Source organism: Annulohypoxylon truncatum (genome assembly GCF_022578515.1).
Source record: "Annulohypoxylon truncatum strain CBS 140777 unplaced genomic scaffold F4807scaffold_8, whole genome shotgun sequence".
Lineage (NCBI taxonomy): Eukaryota > Fungi > Ascomycota > Sordariomycetes > Xylariales > Hypoxylaceae > Annulohypoxylon > Annulohypoxylon truncatum.
In genome coordinates, this window is record NW_025953794.1 from 1 (window position 1) to 21,397 (window position 21,397).

The 21,397-nt window shown below is 27.1% G+C and overlaps 3 protein-coding genes across 3 annotated transcripts; 1 reads left to right on the plus strand and 2 right to left on the minus strand.

Annotated features, from left to right (window-relative positions):
* Positions 1-11,463: 11,463 nt before the first annotated feature.
* On the plus strand, positions 11,464-15,887 carry F4807DRAFT_472700 (uncharacterized protein; the record flags this gene model as incomplete). The annotated part of the gene is made up of 2 exons (XM_048003035.1): positions 11,464-13,481; positions 13,607-15,887. The coding sequence occupies 2 exons, from the start codon at positions 11,464-11,466 to the stop codon at positions 15,504-15,506; spliced, it is 3,918 nt and encodes a 1,305-aa protein (XP_047856314.1). The 3' UTR covers positions 15,507-15,887.
* Positions 15,888-16,135: 248 nt separating this feature from the next.
* Positions 16,136-17,011, minus strand: F4807DRAFT_458001 (RraA-like protein; the record flags this gene model as incomplete). The annotated part of the gene is made up of 4 exons (XM_048001134.1): positions 16,136-16,411; positions 16,489-16,659; positions 16,735-16,909; positions 16,962-17,011. 4 exons carry the CDS (start codon positions 17,009-17,011, stop codon positions 16,136-16,138), a joined length of 672 nt encoding a protein of 223 aa, XP_047856315.1.
* Positions 17,012-18,047: 1,036 nt separating this feature from the next.
* F4807DRAFT_416391 (MFS general substrate transporter) lies at positions 18,048-20,915 on the minus strand. The gene is made up of 7 exons (XM_047997124.1): positions 20,696-20,915; positions 20,259-20,621; positions 19,926-20,183; positions 19,648-19,854; positions 19,253-19,594; positions 18,634-19,197; positions 18,048-18,551 (listed from the first exon to the last, which is right to left on the minus strand). Exons 2-7 carry the CDS (start codon positions 20,309-20,311, stop codon positions 18,371-18,373), a joined length of 1,605 nt encoding a protein of 534 aa, XP_047856316.1. The 5' UTR covers positions 20,312-20,621; positions 20,696-20,915; the 3' UTR covers positions 18,048-18,370.
* Between the last annotated feature and the right edge of the window lie 482 nt (positions 20,916-21,397).

Below are 21,397 nucleotides of genomic sequence, written 5' to 3' on the forward strand. Positions count from 1 at the left end.
AATTATATAATTAATAATTATATAATTAAAAATCTTAATATAAAATATAATAATATTAATATAAGTTTTTATAAAATTAATAAAATATTTATAAAGGTTTATATAAATAATATAATAATAATTTATATTAATAATATATTTATTATTTATCCGGATATTAAAGTCCGTACTTAAATATTTAATATTATCATTAATAATAATACCGTAATAATTAATATTAATAAAATTTAACTTTATTTTTTTTTACTTTTATTATATTTTTTTACCCGGTATAAATTAACTTTTATTTTTATTATTTTAAAAGTTTTTTAAATATATTTTTAAAATTTTTTATAACTTAATATTAATTTTTTATTCGGTTTAATTTAAAGTTTAAATAAAACGGTTAATTCGGTTTATAAAATTTATAAAAAAAATTTTTAATATAAAAAATAAATTAATAATAAGTTATTAATTTTTTAAAGTTTATAAATATCGAATAATTTATTTAAAAACTTTTTAAAATTTAAAATTATTAATAATTTATTTTAAGTTATATAAAAATTTTAAATCTTTAAACGTAATATAAATATATTATTAAGCCGAAATTTTTATATATATTAATGGAAATTTTATTAACCTTATTTAAAAAAATAAATTTAAAATAAATTTATTTAATATATATTATATATATCGGAAGGATTAAAACTCCGGTTTTTTAAAAAAGTTAATAATAAATATAAAATTTTTTTTTCCGGAATTATTAATTATATTTAATTAATATAAATTTAATAAACTTAACATATTAATTTAAAAAATTTAACACATAATTTAATATTAATATAATAATATAATAAAATATAATTAACATAATTATATAATATAATCGATATAACTTTTTTAAATTATTAATAAAACTTTTTTAAAACTTAATAAATAACCGAAAAAAATTTAATTTAATAAAAATTTAAAAAGTAATTAATATAAATTTAAAATTAATAAAAACTTAAAAAATAACTTAAATTTATAACGCGTTAAAAAGGATAATTTAATTTTAAAAATAAAGTTAATAAATATTCCTTTTTTTTTATATAAATCGAAAAAATTATATACATATAATATAAAATAAAATTCTTACGATAATTCAATAAAAAAATTATATAATAACTTTTTTATTAAAATAAACGGCTTATTACATTAAAAATTTAAAATAAAAAATAAAAAAACTTCATTTAAATAAACAATAAAAAATTAAATTAATCGTTACTTTAAAAGGTAATAAAAATAAAATAAAATTATTATTTAATAAAATCTTTTAATAATATTATAAATAATAATTAATTATTTTAAATTTAAATTAATTATAAATTTTTTAAAAAAAAACTATTTATTATATTAATGTGGCTTTAATATATAACCTTATAATTAAATTAAAATACAAATATATTTTATTAATTTAAATATTTAAAAATAATTAAAATAAAAATAAAATAATAATAATATGTTTTTTTAAAATTAATAATTTTAATTTAAAGTTATAACGTATTAAAAACGAAGGAAATTTATATTAAAATAATAAAAAATATTATAATATACGGAATTATTATATAATATATATTTAATAAAAATAAATATATAAAAAAAATAATAAAAAAATTTTATAATATTTAATTAACTTGTTTTTAAGAAATAAGTGGGGCGTATAAAATTATATTTATTATTTAATTTATATTTAAATATAAGGTTAATAAAATTCGAAAATAAAATTAAATATTTAAGATTTAATAAATTAATTAAAGGAATTAATAATAAAATTATAAAATAAATTTTAAAATGAAAATAACGATAATAACGATAAAGTTACGGTTTTTTTTTTTATAAATAAATTTTAAATATAATTATATAATTAAAAAAGAATAATTAAAAAAATAATCGTTTAATTTAAGTTTAAAAAATAATTTTATAATAAAATAAAAAAAATTTTAAAAAGCAGCGTAAAAAAACCACATTATACCGGTTTTATAAATTTTTTTAAAAAATATAATAATTAAGGAATAATATTACGGTTTAAAAAAATATAAAACTTCGGCTTTATTATAAATCCGGATAAAAAAAATAAGCTTTAAAATATTTTTTTTCGAAAAAAACATTTTTAATATAAATATATTTAAGTATATTTACGGTAATAAAAAAAAGGAAATTATATATTATATAATTATAAAATGTTAATAATTTATAATAAAAAAAAACGTTATAAGGGCGGATTGCTTTTAATTAATTATTAACGAAAAAAGATTACTTATATATTATAATTAAATTAAAAAAATAAAAATAATTATAAAATAATTTTTAAAAAAAATTTTTTTTTTAATATATAAAGTTATATTATTATTTACGTTAAAGGAAAAAATATAATATAAACGGAAAAAAATTAAATAACTTACGTATAATTAAAAATAAACGGGAAAAAACAAATATATTATTATTATAATAAAACTTATAAGAAATAACTAAAATTAATATTAAAATTTAAATAAAAGTAAACTTTAAAATTAATAAATAAATTTTTTAACCGAAAAAATATTATTAACTTTAAAAAAAATGTAATTATTAAAGTAAATAATAAATTATTAAATATTAATATAATTATATTAAACTTATATTATTATTATTAATATTTATTATAACTTTTTATTAAAAAAAAAATATTTTTTTAAAATAATATAACTTTATATAACATTTAACTTGGATATTAATAACTTTTTAAGCTTTTTATAAAACTTATTTTTATATATTTTTTAATGGGAATAACTTGTATTTTTTAAAAATATACGATAATATAAAATGTTAATAAATAAATTTTAATTTTTAATTATTTAAATATAAATTAATAATAATTAATTAATAATAAAATATATTTATATAAAAAACGGATAAAAAAAACCTATATTAAAATATAAGTTTTAAAAATAATATTATTAAAATAAACTTTTTTATATTTAAATTTATTTAAAATAACGGGTTAAAATATTTATTATATTAATTTTAAAAGGTTTAAACGTTTTTTAATATTAAACTTTTATTTTTATAAAGTTAATTTTTAATTAATATATAATTTTATTAAATTTAATTTAAAAATAAATAAAATATTAATAAATATTATTAAAATCATTAATTAAATTATATATATACTTTTTAACCCCGGCAAAAAAAAGCTTTATAAAGTTTAAAAATTAAATAAAAATAAAAAAATCTTTTATTATATTAATAATAATTTAATAAAATAATTAATAAAAAATAATAAAATAACGTTAAAATAATATTACACCATTTAAAAATTATATATTTAAATACATTTATCTTTTATTTTTTTATAATAAAAATAAGTTTTTATTAAAAACCGGAAATATTAATATAAATAATTTAATTTAATTTTATTAATAAAAATATAATTTATAAACTTAAAATAAAAACATTTTATATAAAAATTTTTTAATTTAATAATATAAAAAAAATTTAAAAAATTTATAATTAATTTTTTATTAATATTATTAATAATATAATAAAAATCGGTTAATTTTAAAAATAAAAAAAAATTTATTTACGTTAAAATTATAATGTGAATTTTCTTTTATATAAATTTTAATTAATAAAAAAACTTTTTTATATTAATAAAAAAAAATAATTATATATAATCCTTTTTAAATTTAAAATAATGTTAATTACGTAATATGATATTGTTTATTTTTAACGCGTAATAGCGTTAAAAAAATACGTTCGAAAAAAGTATAAATTAAATATTTTTATTATTATATAAATTATTATATAAATACTTATATTTTTATAACTTTTATATATAATTATTTTTTAATTAACTTTAATTAATTATTATTTATTAAATTTAAATTTAAATTTTTTATAATTATTATAATTTAAAAGTTTTTAATTTATTTTATATATAATTTTATTTATAAAATTTAAAATAAAGGTTTAAAAAAAATATTATAAAGTTAAAATAAAATAATGGTTAAATCGCGGTTATAAGATTTAAAAATGTTTTAATTTAATGAATTTTTTAAACTTTAAATATTTTAGTTAATTTAAAGTTATAACCTTTAAAATTAAAATTATAAATTTTCCGAATCGAAAGCTTTTAAATTATTATAATTGTAAAGAATTTAAATTTAAATTAAATGTAAAATAATTAATTAAACGTAAATATAATATTAAAAGGTATTTTATACACCGTTCGAACGCGTTAACGTTATTTTAACGGTATTACGCGCCGGAAATAAGCAACATTATATTACGCGGCTAGCATTACTTTAAATTTAATATTATAAAAAAATAATTATTATTATAATAAAAAAATTTAAACTTAAATTACGGGTATAATTTTAATAAAATAAAAAAAACTTTATTTAAAAATAAAAATAATAATTATTATATAATAATTTTATATAATAATTTTATTTAAATTTTTTTATTTTATATAAAAATATTTATATTATATATAAATTTTTTTTTTATTATTTTTATTAAAAAAATAAACTTTTATAATTAAAAAATAATAAATTATATTATTATATAATGTAAATAATTAATAATTAAAATAAGTTAAATTTTTTCCGGCACATGGTTTTTATTTAAAAAGTTACCTTATTATAACATCGTATATTTTTTATATAATATATATTATATAATTATATAAAATAACGAACACTTGGAATAAAAAATAATCATAATAATATTAATAATAATATTATAATAATTAATATTAATAAAATTTAATTTTATTTTTTTTTATTTTTATTATATTTTTTACCCGGTATAAATTAACTTTTATTTTTATTATTTTAAAAAAATTTTAAATATATTTTTAAGATTTTTTATAATTTAATATTAATTTTTTATTTAATTTAATTTAAAGTTTAAATAAAGTAATTAATTTAATATATGAAATTTATAAAAAAATATTTTAATATAAAAAATAAATTAATAATAAATTATTAATTTTATAAAATTTATAAATATTAAATAATTTATTTAAAATTATTAATAACTTATTTTAAATTATATAAAAGTTTTAAATTTTTAAATATAATATAAATATATTATTAAATTAAAATTTTCGTATATATTAATAAAGGTTTTATTAATTTTATTTAATATATATTATATATATTAAAAAAATTAAAATTTTAATTTCTTAAAAAATTTAATAATAAATAAATTTTTTTTTTAAATTATTAATTATATTTAATTAATATAAATTTAATAAACTTAATACGTTAATTTAAAAAATTTAACATATAATTTAATATTAATATAATAATATAATAAAATATAATTAATATAATTATAAAATATAATTAATATAACTTTTTTAAATTATTAATAAAACTTTTTTAAAACTTAAAAAATAATTAATAAAAATTTATAAAATAATTAACATAAACTTAAAATTAATAAAAATTTAAAAAATAATTTAAATTTATAACACGTTAAAAAAAATAATTTAAATTTAAAAATAAAGTTAATAAATATTTTTTCTTTTTATAAATCGAAAAAATTATATATATATAATATAAAATAAAATTCTTATAATAATTTAATAAAAAAATTACATAATAATTTTTTTATTAAAATAAGTAACTTATTACACCGAAAATTTAAAATAAAAAATAAAAAAGTTTTACTTAAATAAGTAATAAAAAATTAAATTAATTATTACCTTAAAAAATAATAAAAATAATATAAAACTACCATTTAATAAAATCTTTTAATAATATTATAAATAATAATTAATTATTTTAAGTTTAAATTAATTAAAAGTTTTTAAAAAGAAAATTATTTATTATATTAATATAGTTTAAATATATAATTATATCGTTAAATTAAAATATAAATATATTTTATTAAATATATATTAAAAAAATAAACTTAATATTAAACATTTTATTTAAATTACCGATAAATATAAATAATATAAATTAAAAAAAGCCAAGGATAAAATAAAAAATAAATTAAATAATATAATAAATAATTTTAAATATACATTTATTATAAGTGTAATAATATTAAAAAAATTTAAAAAAAAGATTTTAAAAAAAATTAAAATTAATATTAAAATTAAAAAAAAATAAGGATTTATTAATTAAATATTTTAAAAATTTAAAACTTAAAAAGTTATTAAAATTATTATTAACGAATAAATAATAATTAAAAAACGGGTTATTTTTATTTTAAAAAAGAATAATAAAAAAGTTTTATTTTATTTTTAATAAATTATTTTAATAATAACGGAAAATATATTATTCGTTTTATATTTATTTTTTTTAAATATTTATTAATAATAAAATAAATTTATTAAAACGATTATTAAAACTTATAATTATTACTTAAAACCGGTATATTTAAAAATATATTATTATATTTTTAATAATTAAAAGCCGATTTAATATTAATTTTTTTCCGGGTAATTATATAATAAAATATAATTTTTATAATTTATAAATTAAAATCTTTAATTAAAATATAATAAAATAAAATAAATTATTATATAAAAAATATAAAAGTTTTTTATCCCGGTTATTATAAGATTTTTCTTTTATTATTTTAAATAAAATAAATTTAATAAAAAAGTTTTATTTTAATTATAATTATAATGTATACGAATAATTAACGGATTTACGCCGGTTAAATATATACGAATATTTATTCCGTAATAATATTATATATTTTTTATAAAATAAATACACGGAATAAAAAATAATAATAATAATAATAATAATTTAAAATAATTTAATATTAATAAAAAAATTTATTTAAAATTATATAAAAAATATAATTTACCGGGAAAATTACCCCGTAAATAATTATAATAATAAATTAATTTTTTATAATAATTTATAAAATAAATAATTTCGTATATAAATTAATTTTTTTAAAACATTACAAACTACATTACGTAATATTAATAACGTATTTATTTTTTATATTATTAAAATTAAATTTATTTTCGAAAATAAAATAAAAATTAAAATAAAAAAAAATAAAAAAAAATAAAAAAAATTACGTTTTATATAAAATAAAAAAACTATTAAAAAATAAATCGTTAAAATAATAAATTTATATTAAAGTATTTAATATAATAATTAAAATATAATTTAAAAAACGATTAATAATATTTAAAACCGTTATTAATATAAAACGTTTAAAAATTAATAATTAAATTTAATAAAATATATTTATTATTATTTAATAATTTAAAAATAAAAAATAATAAATTAAAAGTAAATAATAAATTAAAAAAATTAAAACGGCTTAAACATGTAAAAAAATAATTAAAAAGTTATTCGGATAATATAATAATTTTTTCCTTATAAAGTTAAATATATATATTTATTAAAACTTTTAAAAAAATATATATATAATTAATTTTTTTTTTCTTAATTACATTTATAATTTTTCTTATTTTTAATAATTATATTTTTATTTAATTTATTATTAATAATTATATATTTATTTATTATTTTATATTATTATATTAATAATAATATATTTATTTATTATTTTATATTATTATATTAATAATAATAAATTTATTTATTATTTTATATTATTATTATATTATTATTATAATAATGTTCGTAAATTTTAATTATAAAAGAAATTTATTTATTAATTTTAAGGAAAAAAAAACCTTATAAATAATTTAATAATATATAAAAAATGATTTTATTTTATAAAATATTAAAATAAAAAATTAAATAATATTATTAATTAAAAGAAATAAAATTTACGGGAAAAATAAATTTAATAACGATAATTTTAAATTTATTAAAAATGTTAAAATAATATAAAATTATTAACTTTAAATTTTTATAAAAAACTTTTTATATTTATTATTTAATAAAATAAAAGTTATAAAATTATTAAATTACATTCATTTTTATATTTAATTATTTAAAATAAAATTTTATTTTAATTAAAAAATTATTATTATTAAAATACGTTAAAAATTAATAAATATTAATTATAATTTAATTAATTTTTAAACGAATTTTTTAAATTTAAACATGTTAAAAGTTATTAAAATTTATAAAAATATTAAAAAAAATTAAATTTAATATTTTATTTATAATAATAAATTAAAAATTAAAAAATATTAAATTAATTTAAATAATAATAAATAAAATAAAACGTATATTATTATTAATTTAAATAAAAAATTTTAACGAAATAAATAATTTAAATAAAATATTAAATAATAAATTATAAAAAAAAATAATAATTATAATAGTTTAATTAATTACATGTGGTAAAATTTAATTTAAAACGTTTTAAATTAATTATTAAATTATTTAAATTTAAAAAAAAAAGGATTTATAAAAAAATATATAATATTATTAAAATTAAAATAATTTTAAATAAAACGTATGGGCCATTTTTATTAATTATTAAAAGTGTAATTTTATAAAAGTTAAATTATATTTATAAGTTAAGTTATATTAAAAAAATGCGGACCGTTATATTATTTTTTCCGCGAAAAAAAAAAACTTATTTTTATATTTTTTATTTTATTTTTTATATTTTCGTAATCCTTGTTTTAATGTTTTTATAAGTTTATTATTAAATTTATATAATTAATTAAACTTATTTTCCATTACGGCTTTTAATTTTTATTTAAAAATATTATTAATTAATTTAATTTTTCGTTATTTATTTATAAATGCATTAAATTAATTATAATTATTATCGGTTATTATTTTTAATTTATTAATAATTTTTATAAATTCATCGGTTTATAACTTATAAATAATTAACTTTATTACCCGTAATTTTAATTCGTAAAATATTTCCCGAAATTTTTTTTTTTAAATTTATTAAAATTAACTTAATTAATAATAATACGTTTTATTTTATTACTTTTTTAAAAAATATAAAAAAAAACGTGTTTTTTATTTTTATATATTCGTTACATAATTTTCGAATTTTATATAATATATTTTCATTAAATAATTCACGGTTAATTAATACGTTTATTTAAATTTAATAATTTTTTTATAAAGTTTTTAAATTTTTTTATTTATTTACGTAATTTAATTATTAAATAAATTAATTATATTATTAATTATATTAAATTTTCTTTATAACGAAATATTTTATTTATTTTTATATATATTATTTTTATTTTAAATTAAATCCGGGTTAAATTTTAATTTTTTTCGGGTTTTATTAAAAAACGTGGTTATTTTTTTTATAATCCGTATTATATTTAATATTTTTATTATAACGCGATATATTTTATATTTTAAAATAAAAATATTTATATTATAAATATAAAATTTAATTAATTTTATTTTAATTAATAAAATATTATTATAAAATCTTTTTAAATAAATAAAAATAAAACTTAAATAATATAATAATTTAATTAATTATATATAATAAAATTTAATTTAAAACATTTTAAATGAATTATTAAATTATTTAAACTTAAAAAACTTTTTTTATAAAAAAATACGTAACACCGTAAAAATTAAAATAATTTTAAATAAAACGTATAAATTATTTTTATTAACCATTAAAAATATAATCTTATAAAAATTAAATTATATTTATAAATTAAATTATATTAAAAAAATGCGGACCATTATAATAATAATAAAAAATATTTTAATAAAAATAAAATAAATAAATAAAAAATTAAATTTTATTATTTAATAATTATAATATAACGTATTTTTAACGTTAATAACGTTAATAAAATTTATAATTTTATTTATATTAATATTAAAAAAAAGTTATAATAATAACCGGTGGAAATACCGAAAAAAAAACTTTTAATAAACGTAAATATTTTTTTTTTTAAAAAATAAATAAAAAAATAATAAAATAAAAACAAATATAAATAATAAAATAAAAATAAACATTTTAATAAAATAATAAAAATATTTTTCTTATAATTAAATAATAATAATTAAAATTTAAAAATAATAATTATTAATAAAATTTTAAATTTTATATATTATTATTAAAAAAATTAAAAGTTTTAATATTATAATTAATAAATATAATATTAAATAAAATTTAAATATTATTATATTTAATAAATATAATATTAAATAATATAAAAAATTAATATTATTAAATTTAAAATTATTAATATTTAAAATATTTTTTTCGAAATAATATTAAAATTATTTTATTAAAAATTTTTATAAAACTTAAAAGTTTATAAGTTAAAAAATTTCTTTATAATAAAAAGTTTATTTTTTTTTAAAATATATAATAAAATTATTATATAATAATTAATAAAAGTAATAATTATATAAAAAATATATATATTATATATAAAAAATTAAATAAAATATTAAAATTAACGTTTAAAAATAAATTTTTTTTAAATTTTTAAGCTTTAATTTTAAATAATTATAAACTTATTATTTATTATTTAATTTTATTTATTTTATTTTTATAATTTTATTTAATTTTCCGTTTTTTTTTTAAAAAAAATATTATATATAAATTATATTTTAATAAAAACTTAATTAAAATATTAATTAAATTTAAAAATTTTATTAACGTAATTATAAAACGTAATTTTTTTTAAAAAAAAATTTAAAAAATTTAATAATATATATTAATTTAATTATATATTTTTAATTATATATTTTAATTATATTAATATTTAATAAATAAAAAATTTTTCGAAAATTTTTAATTAATTTAAATTTAATAAATTAATTATTATTTATAATATTATAATTAAATTTTATTATTTATATTTTAAAAATTTATATTAAAATTAATATTATATAATAAAATATAATTAATTAATTTTTATTATTTTTAAAACGAAAAAAATAAAAAAATATAATTAAATTATAATATAATTATTTAATTTTAAAAATATTAATAAATTTTTAAATTAACGTTTTTATTAATATTTTAATTTTTATATATTATTAAATTTTTATTATTTAATTAAAATTTTTTTTATATTTATATTATTAAAATTATTTTTAATTAAATTTTAAAATTTTTTAAATATTATATATATATATATTAATATAAATTTTTTAAATTATATATAATATAATTATAAAAAATTAAAATTTAAATTATATTTTTTAAATAATATTAAATAAAATTATTAAAATATTAATATTATATTAATTTAAATATAAATTTAAATTTAAAATTAATTTATTTATTATAATTTAAATAATAAAATTATTAAAAAATATTTTACACGGTATAAAATCTTTTAATTTACACGGTTTTAATTTATTAAAACAACGTTTAAATTTTTAACCCGGAACTTCGTAAATATGGCTTGTAACCGCTTTTACCTTATCCGTTCACTGCTTAGTAACGCATCACGTTCTAAATAATACAATAAATGATTCATGACAATGTAGTTGTTAATCATCCACAACATCAAACCACGTCGCCACCCTACGGGCTTTGCTGATTATGTACCCACCAATGGGGATATCCGACGTCGGTATTCTTGAGCTTCTCGATTCTGACCCCCGGCCGACGTTCGCTGTGGTGACCACGCAAACGTCGCTTCCGATATACGCGAACCCCGCCCTCCGTCAAAATGCTGTCCTCCACGATCGAATCGTCAAGTTGTTTCAGTCCCGCCACGGCCCTTTCTGGGACTGGGTTACCGCCGCTCTACTTCCAGATACTGGCACCGGTCGTACGTTTCCCTTCGAGAACATCTGCTGGACCAGGTCGATAGTCCGCGATAGATGGGCTGTGATCGGCAGCAACGATCAATTGCAGCCGAACGACGATGCGCGTAGTAACGACAAGAGCCTCCCACAGAATGCCACCGGTTCTGCTGTTTCGAAAGCCGTCGACGATAGTTGGATACCTCCTGATTTCTTGCCGGAACAGGAATCCTTCGTCCATGTAATTAACACGCTTGACTGGGCTAGAACGCCTCTTGGTCCGCTCCCGCGTTGGCCTGGTATCCTGCAACAGACCTTCAATCAAGTCCTTGCCGACTCGAGACCTATAGTAGTCTACTGGGGCGAGAGTTTAACTACACTATACAACGAAGCTTTTAGCAGACTATGTGGATCGAAACATCCCGCTTCGTTGGGCAAGTCGGTGGAAGATGCTTGGCCTGACTTCTGCGAGAAGATTAAGTTAGCGATGTCTACGTCCGCCTCGAAACACCGTGCCGGTTCCGCTGACGAGGACGAATGGCGGTTCTTTGTACAGAAGCCTGACGGCAGTTCTGAAGAAAAGTATCTCAAGTGGTCTATTATCCCAGTCGCCGAGAAGAACAAATGTCTTGGGTTTATCCAGCCGATTCAAGATAATACTTCCATGCGACTGTGGGAGAGACGTACCAAGATGCTAATTGATCTGGGCGACAAGCTAGTTACGGCGCGCAATGTGAGATCCTACTGGGCCAAGCTTATACAAGAGCTCGAGGCGTGCCATCCCACCTATGATATTCCTCTTGCTATTCTCTACTCCGTTGAAGAAGACTTCCAGCTGTCTGCCGGAAAGTTTTGTCGATTAGAAGGCTGCCTAGGTGTTCCGAATGGCCACCCCATAGCCCCGTCAAAGCTGTTGTTGGATGAGAGAAGCCAGGGCTTATCCGCGTCCTTCAGAGAAACTCTCGAGTCTCAGAACCCAATATTGCTCCAGATCAGAGATAGATCGCTGCCCGAATATTTACTGGAAGGCCTGGAATGGCGTGGCTTCGAAGACCCTTGCCGAGAAGCCGTCATCTGTCCTATTCGACCAACCAAAGAGGAGAATGTATTAGGTCTACTTTTGCTTGGACTGAATCCCCGTCGGCCCTACGATAATGACTACCGGCAGTACATCTCCTTGCTTGGGCAAAAGCTGACTACAACCCTAGCATCGGCTGTGCTTCTAGAGGAGGAAGCACGAAGGCGTCGCAATATTGCCGAGCAAGCCGCATACGACCAGGCTAGATTGAAAGAAAAGCTGACGATGCAGACGAAGGAAGCTACAGAATCCGTCCAAAAGTTCCAACAGATTGCCGAGTTTCTTCCGGTTGGGATGTGTTTTGGTAATTACCGCGGTAACATTGTGTTTGCCAACGATGCCTGGCATCGGATCACAGGTGCTCCCCAAGTGAATCCACTCACGCCGGAAGGCTTCCTGTCTTGTGTCATCGAAGAAGACAAGCCAAACGTGCAACGGGCATACGAAGAGCTCCATAGAACGCTTACCGTTACCATTGAGTTTCGAGTTCCCCGGCCGGCAGATGATAACTATCCTCTTCAGTTCCCCATCGGAAGTTCTCCTAGTTTCGAGAAAGCTGGGTTGGACCTGGATGATGACGGAGGTGTCCGGCATGTCCTAGGCTCTTTAAAAGCTGAAAGGGGTCCCGACGGAAACATCAATCAGGTTCTGGCATGCTTGACGGACGTGACTCTGCACAAAAAGGCCGCCGAGGAAGCGATTCGAAAAGCACAGCAAGCGGAGAATCTCAAACGGTAAGTCTAGTCGCTCATCCATGCCCTAATTTCTACCTCAACCACTTCCGTATATACATATGTTTATATCAGAGTCGGGGCTCAATGCTCCGGTAAATATGTTTTGCTGATGCAAGGTGCTGTAGGATGGCTGAGCTCGCAACCGTAGGCATGTATGATATGGCACTTGATGGTCGTTTGCTTGGAGCCAACAACGTCTTCTACGAGATGTGTGGTATAGACAGAGTCGATCTTTCTCAGGTATCGGTCAAGCCATTCGAGCTTTGCGTTGTCGATGAGGACTTCCCGTTTCTTCAGAACACGCTGGCGACTCTCGTCAGAGAAGGCAAGTCCCAGACCGCGGAGCTTCGGCTGAAAACTCAATGGACCGAGACGGACACCGATGGAGATCAGATTGTTGCTCCTCGCTGGGTTCTTGCAACGTTCATGCCAGTAAGCAATTCTGAAGGTGCCATCCAGACCTTTACGGGCTGCCTGAGTGATGTCTCGCTACAGAAATGGCAGTTCGAGAAGGAGCGGCAGCGGAAAGATGAGGCTATTGAATCCAAGCGTCAACAGGAGAATTTCATTGACATGACCTCACACGAGATGCGGAACCCTCTAAGCGCAATCGTCCAATGCGCTGATGCCGTTATCGGCTGTCTTACCAAAGCTCAGGAATTAGTTGATACGCAATTTTCTAAGTGCGGTAACAACGGCATCCCCAATCCTCCCTCAATCACCAACGCTCTAGGAGGCGTCTGTCAGGAGAGTACCCAACTATTGAAAGATAGCATAGACAATGCAGAGACGATAATTGCATGTGCTCAGCATCAGAAACGTATTGTTGATGATATCTTAACAATGTCAAAGTTGGATTCGAACCTTCTATCTATTACGCCGATCACGGTGAACCCTATTAACATCGCGCGCGAGGCGTTCAAAATGTTTGAAGTGGAGGCTCGTCGAGTTGATATTGACTTGACCATGGTTGTTGATCGGTCTTATAGCGAATTGAATATCGAGTTCCTCGATTTAGACCCTTCGCGATTGAAACAAGTCCTCATCAACCTCTTAACCAACGCTTTGAAATTCACAAAGAATGGCCCGACGAGAAATGTATCGATTACAATGAGCGCCTCCAAGACTCGTCCGGAAGATCGCATATCTTCCGTCCAGTTCATTCCGCGAGCCACAGACCTGGTATGGCAAGCGGACGGGCCGTCTTCGCCAGTGCCTGAGGAGAATAGGATCTACCTCATGTTCGAAGTCAAAGACACGGGGCAAGGCCTAACGGAAGAAGAGAAGTCGTCCTTGTTCCAGCGCTTCGTCCAAGCCAATTCAAAGACCCACGTGAAATATGGGGGCTCGGGGCTTGGGCTGTTCATTAGCCGTAGACTGACAGAGATGCAAAACGGGGCCATCGGCGTGGCATCCAGCCCTGGCCAGGGCTCGACGTTTGCCTTTTACATTGAGGCGCAGGTGCCAAGCGAGGACGCATTCCAGGACGCTCGAGCGGCCGCAGAGGCCGTCGGTCACATCCTCAGAACCCCAAGTAGCACCGCAGTTAGGCCCAACAAGGGACCTTTCACTATGGCGAAGCCAACTAAGAAGCTGCTCGGGCCGCAGATTGAAGGTGTACTCCTAGTCGAAGATAATCTTATAAATCAGCAGATTACACGCCGTGACTTACTAACCAGCGGTTGCGCCGTCGAAGTGGCCAACCATGGAGTTGAGGCGCTGGAGAAGCTGCGGCAGACGAATCGCGGCGATGGACAGTTCCCCCTTAGCCTAATCCTCATGGATATTGAGATGCCTGTACAGGATGGCCTCACTTGCACACGTAAAATTAGAGAATTGGAACGGACAGGTCATTTCAAGGGCCCACGGATCCCGATTATCGCTGTCAGCGCTAACGCACGCGTGGAGCAGATTCTTGAGGCAAAGGCCGCGGGATGTGACGACGTATTGGTTAAACCGTTCAGGATTCTCGAATTGATTGAGAAAATGATGGTTGTCACCAGACATCTCGAGAAAGCCGGATGAGAGGGAGCTTTATCGATCTCGACCGCTTGCCGAGACCAGCTAGATTACCCTCGTCGCCGTCGGAGGACTGTTTAGCATGTATATTGCTGGCGGTGAACACGGCCGCGACTTAGTGCCTGGAAAGTCTACAAGGTTTGCATTTCTAGCCTCCTTTATTCTAGGCGGATACTCTTTTGTTTGCATTGGTCATTATATGGGTAGCGATAGCATGATACCACAGGAGCAAGAGCGACTTTGAAAGACAGGCATGGATTTGGCGTTCTGTGTAATATCCTGGAATTGTTGTTAACAAGCAAACCAAATTCGCAGCCGCTGACTACTATGTATCATAGAAAGCAGCTGCTTATAATACCCCGTCGCTCAGCTCACACTGAGAAACTATATTCTTTGGTAGGATTTAGATCATAGCCATTCAATGATTTGCTGCCATTGGCAGAACCGGAAGCAATCGAAGGTGTCGAGCAACGGAGCATCATCACGAAGTATCTACTAAATTTTGACTTCTGCGTCAACGTGCTTATAAAACGGCCGCGACGAAATTTAGAGTGCTATGCGAAGAATGGCAATTCTATCTCATATTGTAGAGACGAGCCTAGTGTCCCAAGTCTAGATCGACTTGCTATCGCCGTTTACCTGAACCTCTTGCTGGCGTCAGTGAAAGTCATACCTCTCTTGATCTCGACGGCCATCTTGTCGTCAGCCTCGACCTGCTTCTGCATCAACGGCAGAGCTTGCTCCACCAGCTCGACGGGCAACACGACGACACCATTTAAGTCGGCAATTAGGTAGTCGCCTGGCCGGACCTCCATCTCTTGCTCGTCCGTCTGGAGCTGTACGGGTACATTGACGGCGGCCACTTTGAGTAGTTCTGCTGGCGGCGCTGTGCCGACGTCTCGAGCAAAAATCTAGTTCCGTTCTTCCATCAGAGATTATGTACGGCAGCATAGTGAACACTGGGAGTAAGGAGTAGGTGGTATGGTACCGGATATTGTAACTCGCGCTGTTCCTGCAGATCGCGAAAACGACCGTCGATGACAGATCCGACGGCGCCGCTGACTAGCGCACGGGTCGACATCAGGCCACCATACACAGCGTTCGGAGTTTTACGAGGGCATGAGACAAAGATTACAGCGCCCTTGGGCACCGTATCGATCTTTAGCCACAGTTAGAATGTCCCCTCTCGTACGACGACAGGGAGCTGACGAAGTGAATCCACATGTTAACATACGTAGTGGTTCGGATGCTTGGGTGCTGGATCGTCTAAGGGTACATATTTGACAGTGTATGCGGGTCCGACGATTTTAGTAGGACCGTCCTGGCGCTGAGGAGACCACATGGTTAAGCCAGATAGAAAACCCCCATTGCGGTACTTCAACTTGCACAGAGCGTCCGAGACGTCGCACCTGAGATGACAGAGATGAGCTGCATTATGCAAATAGGGTCTCTAGTTCTCACGTTGTATATTGCTGCAGTTGTCTGATGATCGTGTCTTGGGATTCTGACATAGTGCCGAGGTTACGAGCTAGGCTTGGACCTTTGTAATGTGCGATAAAACTGAATAAACGCCTTCGAAGGAGATATGATGCGCGTACGGGTAGCATGAGCAACGGGCCTGATGAAGTCACGAACGTTGAAGAAGCTCAAATTAACGAGTACTTTGGTACAATCTTATGGGATTATATAAGCTTTCACATGCTTAATCCGTAATAATATGCAGGTATATCGAATAGCCGGATAACTCTGCATAATAATAGTAATAGTTATTATAATAATACCGATTACTAACATATGCGTGTTTATGCATATAGTAGTGAAGCTGATTGATTATTCGGTGGCTAGGTAATTGCCAGTATCAGATATATGATAATAACTACAATTTGGTTAGTCGCATAGTTATGCTCCAAATCTACCCCTATTCGTCCGTGCGATTACACGAGGCTCGATCCTAGCTATGGCAAACATCCCAACGAGGGGATGTGCTGTTATGGGTGGTTGAACTCGTGTTTGTTTAACATGAAACTTTATGATTCGATATCCCCTCAACCTTGCGACGCTTCAGGGATGAAGATCTAACCTACATAAGTTCGTCCTCCACTTCCCCACGAGACCTATTAGGTAGTACGACCGAGGCTAAGCACGACACTATGTAGATCTTTAGGTAGCCTCTCGTTCTTCTCCGGAGACCCGAAGATCTGGTTAGGAGTCAGGCCGAAAAATCCCTGATGGAAAACCCTGGCTGCATATATAGGGGCTACCTATTGCCTGACTATGTTTGCCTATAATAGATAATAGGAAGGTGTTATGGATCTTGCTTTCTCACATATTGCGTAAACTGGTCTAGTATGTGCGTGGCACATAGTCGTACTCTGGAGTAGTGTGTCTTAGATAGGTATATAGTTAATTGCTGTGTTACGTACGTAAAGACAACTTAGGATCTTCTTGCTTTTCTCGGCTAGAATCTAGTATCAACCCCCCACCCAGGAAATTCTCCTTGGAGGGGTGTTTTAAATGTAGGAAAATTCGTTACAATTACACTACGTAGCCTAATCGATGGTGGAATACCTAACCAGAATCAACGAGAATGGGATAATCATCAAACCTTAAAAAAAAAAAAAAAAAAAAAAAAAACCACGAAAATTGAATAACGCAAAGGTGAAGCAAAGTTTCTCAGCTCACCACATGCGGTTGCTGAGCTACCATTGCTCGTTCTACCAGCGACGTAGCTTCCGGTACGCAACCTGTTCCTAGAGCCAAGCTAAGTAACGTTATTCAGTTGTCCAGTGACACTTCATGAACTAGACTGCCACCTTTCTGTATAGGTAGCCTAAGACGGAAGCAGAACAAATAAATTAACAATGCCCCGATTAGTGACTGACTAATCTGAGCTCCGTATCACTCTGCACGTCAATCCCCAAGGCCTCCTTAGCCTGCGAGGCCGTAGATAAGGCAGGTGGGTGCTTTTCGTAAGTGAACACACTAGCAAGAACGCCAACGACAGCTATGGCAATCATGACATTTAAGTCATCAGTGAAAGCCGACGCGTATCTAAACCAGGCAAACATTAGTATCGAATAGTGTCGCGGAGAGGATAGAAGGGACAGCTGAGGAAAATGTTAAATATACTTACACGGATCGAACAAGGAGCTTGATATCATCCGGCAACCAGGGGGCGATCGTCGGGCTATGATGTAATGCAGCCATATCATCGGGATCCATCTTGCTTCCAAGCTCTGTTGTCACCTTTCCGTTGAAGATGATGCTACAAATAGCTATTCCCACAGCACCGCCAAAGACTCGAGCTTGTGCTACGGCGCCCTGAGCTACGGCCAAGTCCTGGCTGTGAGACTGCACAGATGCCATGATTGTCCCCGAGCCGAAGGACAGCCCGAAACCAAGGCCAAGGAGTACCTGAAATCCGTACTGTGCCTTTGTTTCGGTAGTGGCGTCCTTGAGTGTAGACATAAGACCGATTCCTAGAAGCTGGAATGCGTGGGCTACCATAAGCGTCCAAGAGGTGTTGTTGCGCTTGCGGGAGATGGCGCCCGCGAAGAAGGCACCGAAAGAAGTAGCACCTAGCATCGGTAGCAGGTGGATGCCAGAGTTGAGCGCATTCTGTCCGTTGACAATCTGGAATCGTTCGGGCAGGATGATGAGGATCGACAGATATATGTAGCCGGTGCAGAATGTGCAACTGTCGTCGTTAGCCGGGTTGCTACCTATTAAACGTGAAGAAAAAATCCACCCACATTATACAGCTGGCGTACACCCGTCGGAAAAAGAGTCGCAGGGGCAAGATAGGCTCAATTAGCGTAGATCGGGCCAGCCCAAGGTAAATCTCCCAGGTGAAAAAGACGACCCAGCTGAGAGAGGCGATCGACAGAGCTGAAACGATGACAGGGCTATCCCAAGAATATGTATATGCACCGGCCTCTTGAAGAGAGAATACCAACAGGGAGGTTGCTGCTATGACCGAGATATTGCCAAGGAAGTCGATTCTCCGAATAGATTTCCATCCTCTCTCGTAAGGTAGGGATTCGGGTGGCGATGCTAGGTATAGAGCAAGGACCACGGCCACGCCGGCTGGGACACTATTTCCACCTATTAGCACGAATCCTGGAGTATATAGAGTCTGTGTACATGCTTGATCCAGAATATGATAGTCCACTCTGTCGTCGATGAGATGACGGCTCCGAGGATGGGCCCAAGAACGTAGGAGATGGCCAAAGTGGTACCGATCAAGCCACCCATCAGGCTCGGTTTGTCAGAAGGGCCTGCTTCAAAGAGTACGACCTGGCTAAGACTGTAGAGGCCTGAGCCTCCCATGCCCTGAAATGCCCGATAGACAATTCTATTTGGCGAGTTAGCACGTACGGGCACAAGATACATCCATGGTGTCGTGGAAGGGGAAGTATAGCGTACAGTTGGGTCATGGTTGTTGCGCGAGCGCACCCGATGGAAAATCCAACGAAGAGTACCCATGAGCAGCATAAAATCTCACAACGGCCATAAATATCGCTCAGCTTAGCGAATCCGATGGCGAAGCCAAGGTAGGCTAGCAGATACGAGAGGACCACCCATGGAGAATCCAAGAAGTCCTGAAGACTGATGGAAATAGTAACAAGAGCGGTCGAGACAATGGATGCATCGATAGCCGAGAAAAGAAGACCAACCAATTGACTACATAGGTATTGGTATATATGTTAGCTCAGGTCGATTGTGCCGATCCAGGTTGACAAGGGGACTTTGACTTACGTCGCGATCAAGATTGCTTGGCGCCAGCCATGCACGGAACGCTGATACGGCATCGTGAATATGTCGGTATGATAGTAGGAGGTGAGGAGGTTGGGTAAGACAGGAATTGGGGATCGGTGGGTTGGGAGGTCGGTATGTAGAAAAGTTTTCGAGAGGAAGGGAAAGAGCCTGACAAAGTTGTGTAAAAGAAGTGAGAGGCGCAAGGCGCGTCTTGTACGGCACGAATGTGTTCAACGCACGCTCCGATGAAGTTAAGTTGAGTAGGTACCCAAGGTACGTAAGGTAAGTAGGTGCATTTGCCATACCAGTCGGTTGTCGTACTAGTTTCTCTCTCTTTCAGATGTTCGAGAATTCCACCGTTGTCTAGGTAGGTAAATTATGGCGAACAAATGGAAGAAAGGAGAGAAGATGATTGTGAAAGTTGGGTTATGTAATACCTAGGTCAATGTGCTCTTGCCAGTAGCCCGAAGTTATAGCTTTGAGTTGTTTACCGGTGGCGTTGGAGGGAGTTTAATGGCATCTGGCAGCCGCGATCGAATATAAGATACGTATATACGTTTACACGTAGGTATATACATATACGTAGAACCGAAACTTACTACCATCAATTGACACTAGGTACATAGATAATGTAGCATGCAGTGCAGCTCATCACCTGCCAAAGTAAGCATCATAGGGACATTTACAGATCTGTGGATGTTTGCGTCCGGGCCCCTTCCATCATGTACTTATCCATATCGGCAGCACCTTGCTCTACCTTCCTAGGCATTCCAATCTATTTTTCTACTTGAATTGGCTACCTAGGTAGGCGCAGATCACTGGAAGTAGGCAACATGAGTTAAGAGAATCTATCCCTTTTACGTACCTCGGTATATGAGAAGCTACCAGGTTTTTATTGCTTGTCGTACCTAACCATCGTTCATGTATGACCTAGCATTTGGAGGAGACTCGGACTGAGACAACACGCCAAGTCAGCAAGACCAGAGGGAATGAAGGATAGTGGACCCGTAACCGCAGTTGTCCGATATCACTGCAGCTCGTCGCTATGTCCTTGGTCAAATACAGAACTAGCCCCCGTATGGGCTCCTGATGACTCAAACTCAAACACAAACTCATGTTTATTCTCTCGTTCAATATGT

Excerpts from the sequence above, each read along its gene's own strand:
- F4807DRAFT_416391 (XM_047997124.1), bottom strand. The coding sequence starts at position 20,311 with ATGCCGTATCAGCGTTCCGTGCATGGCTGGCGCCAAGCAATCTTGATC. Across the intron at positions 20,184-20,258 it reads CAAGCAATCTTGATCGCGAC|TCAATTGGTTGGTCTTCTTT; the intron begins GTAAGTCAAAGT and ends ATACCTATGTAG. Across the intron at positions 18,552-18,633 it reads AAGCTCCTTGTTCGATCCGT|ATACGCGTCGGCTTTCACTG; the intron begins GTAAGTATATTT and ends TGCCTGGTTTAG.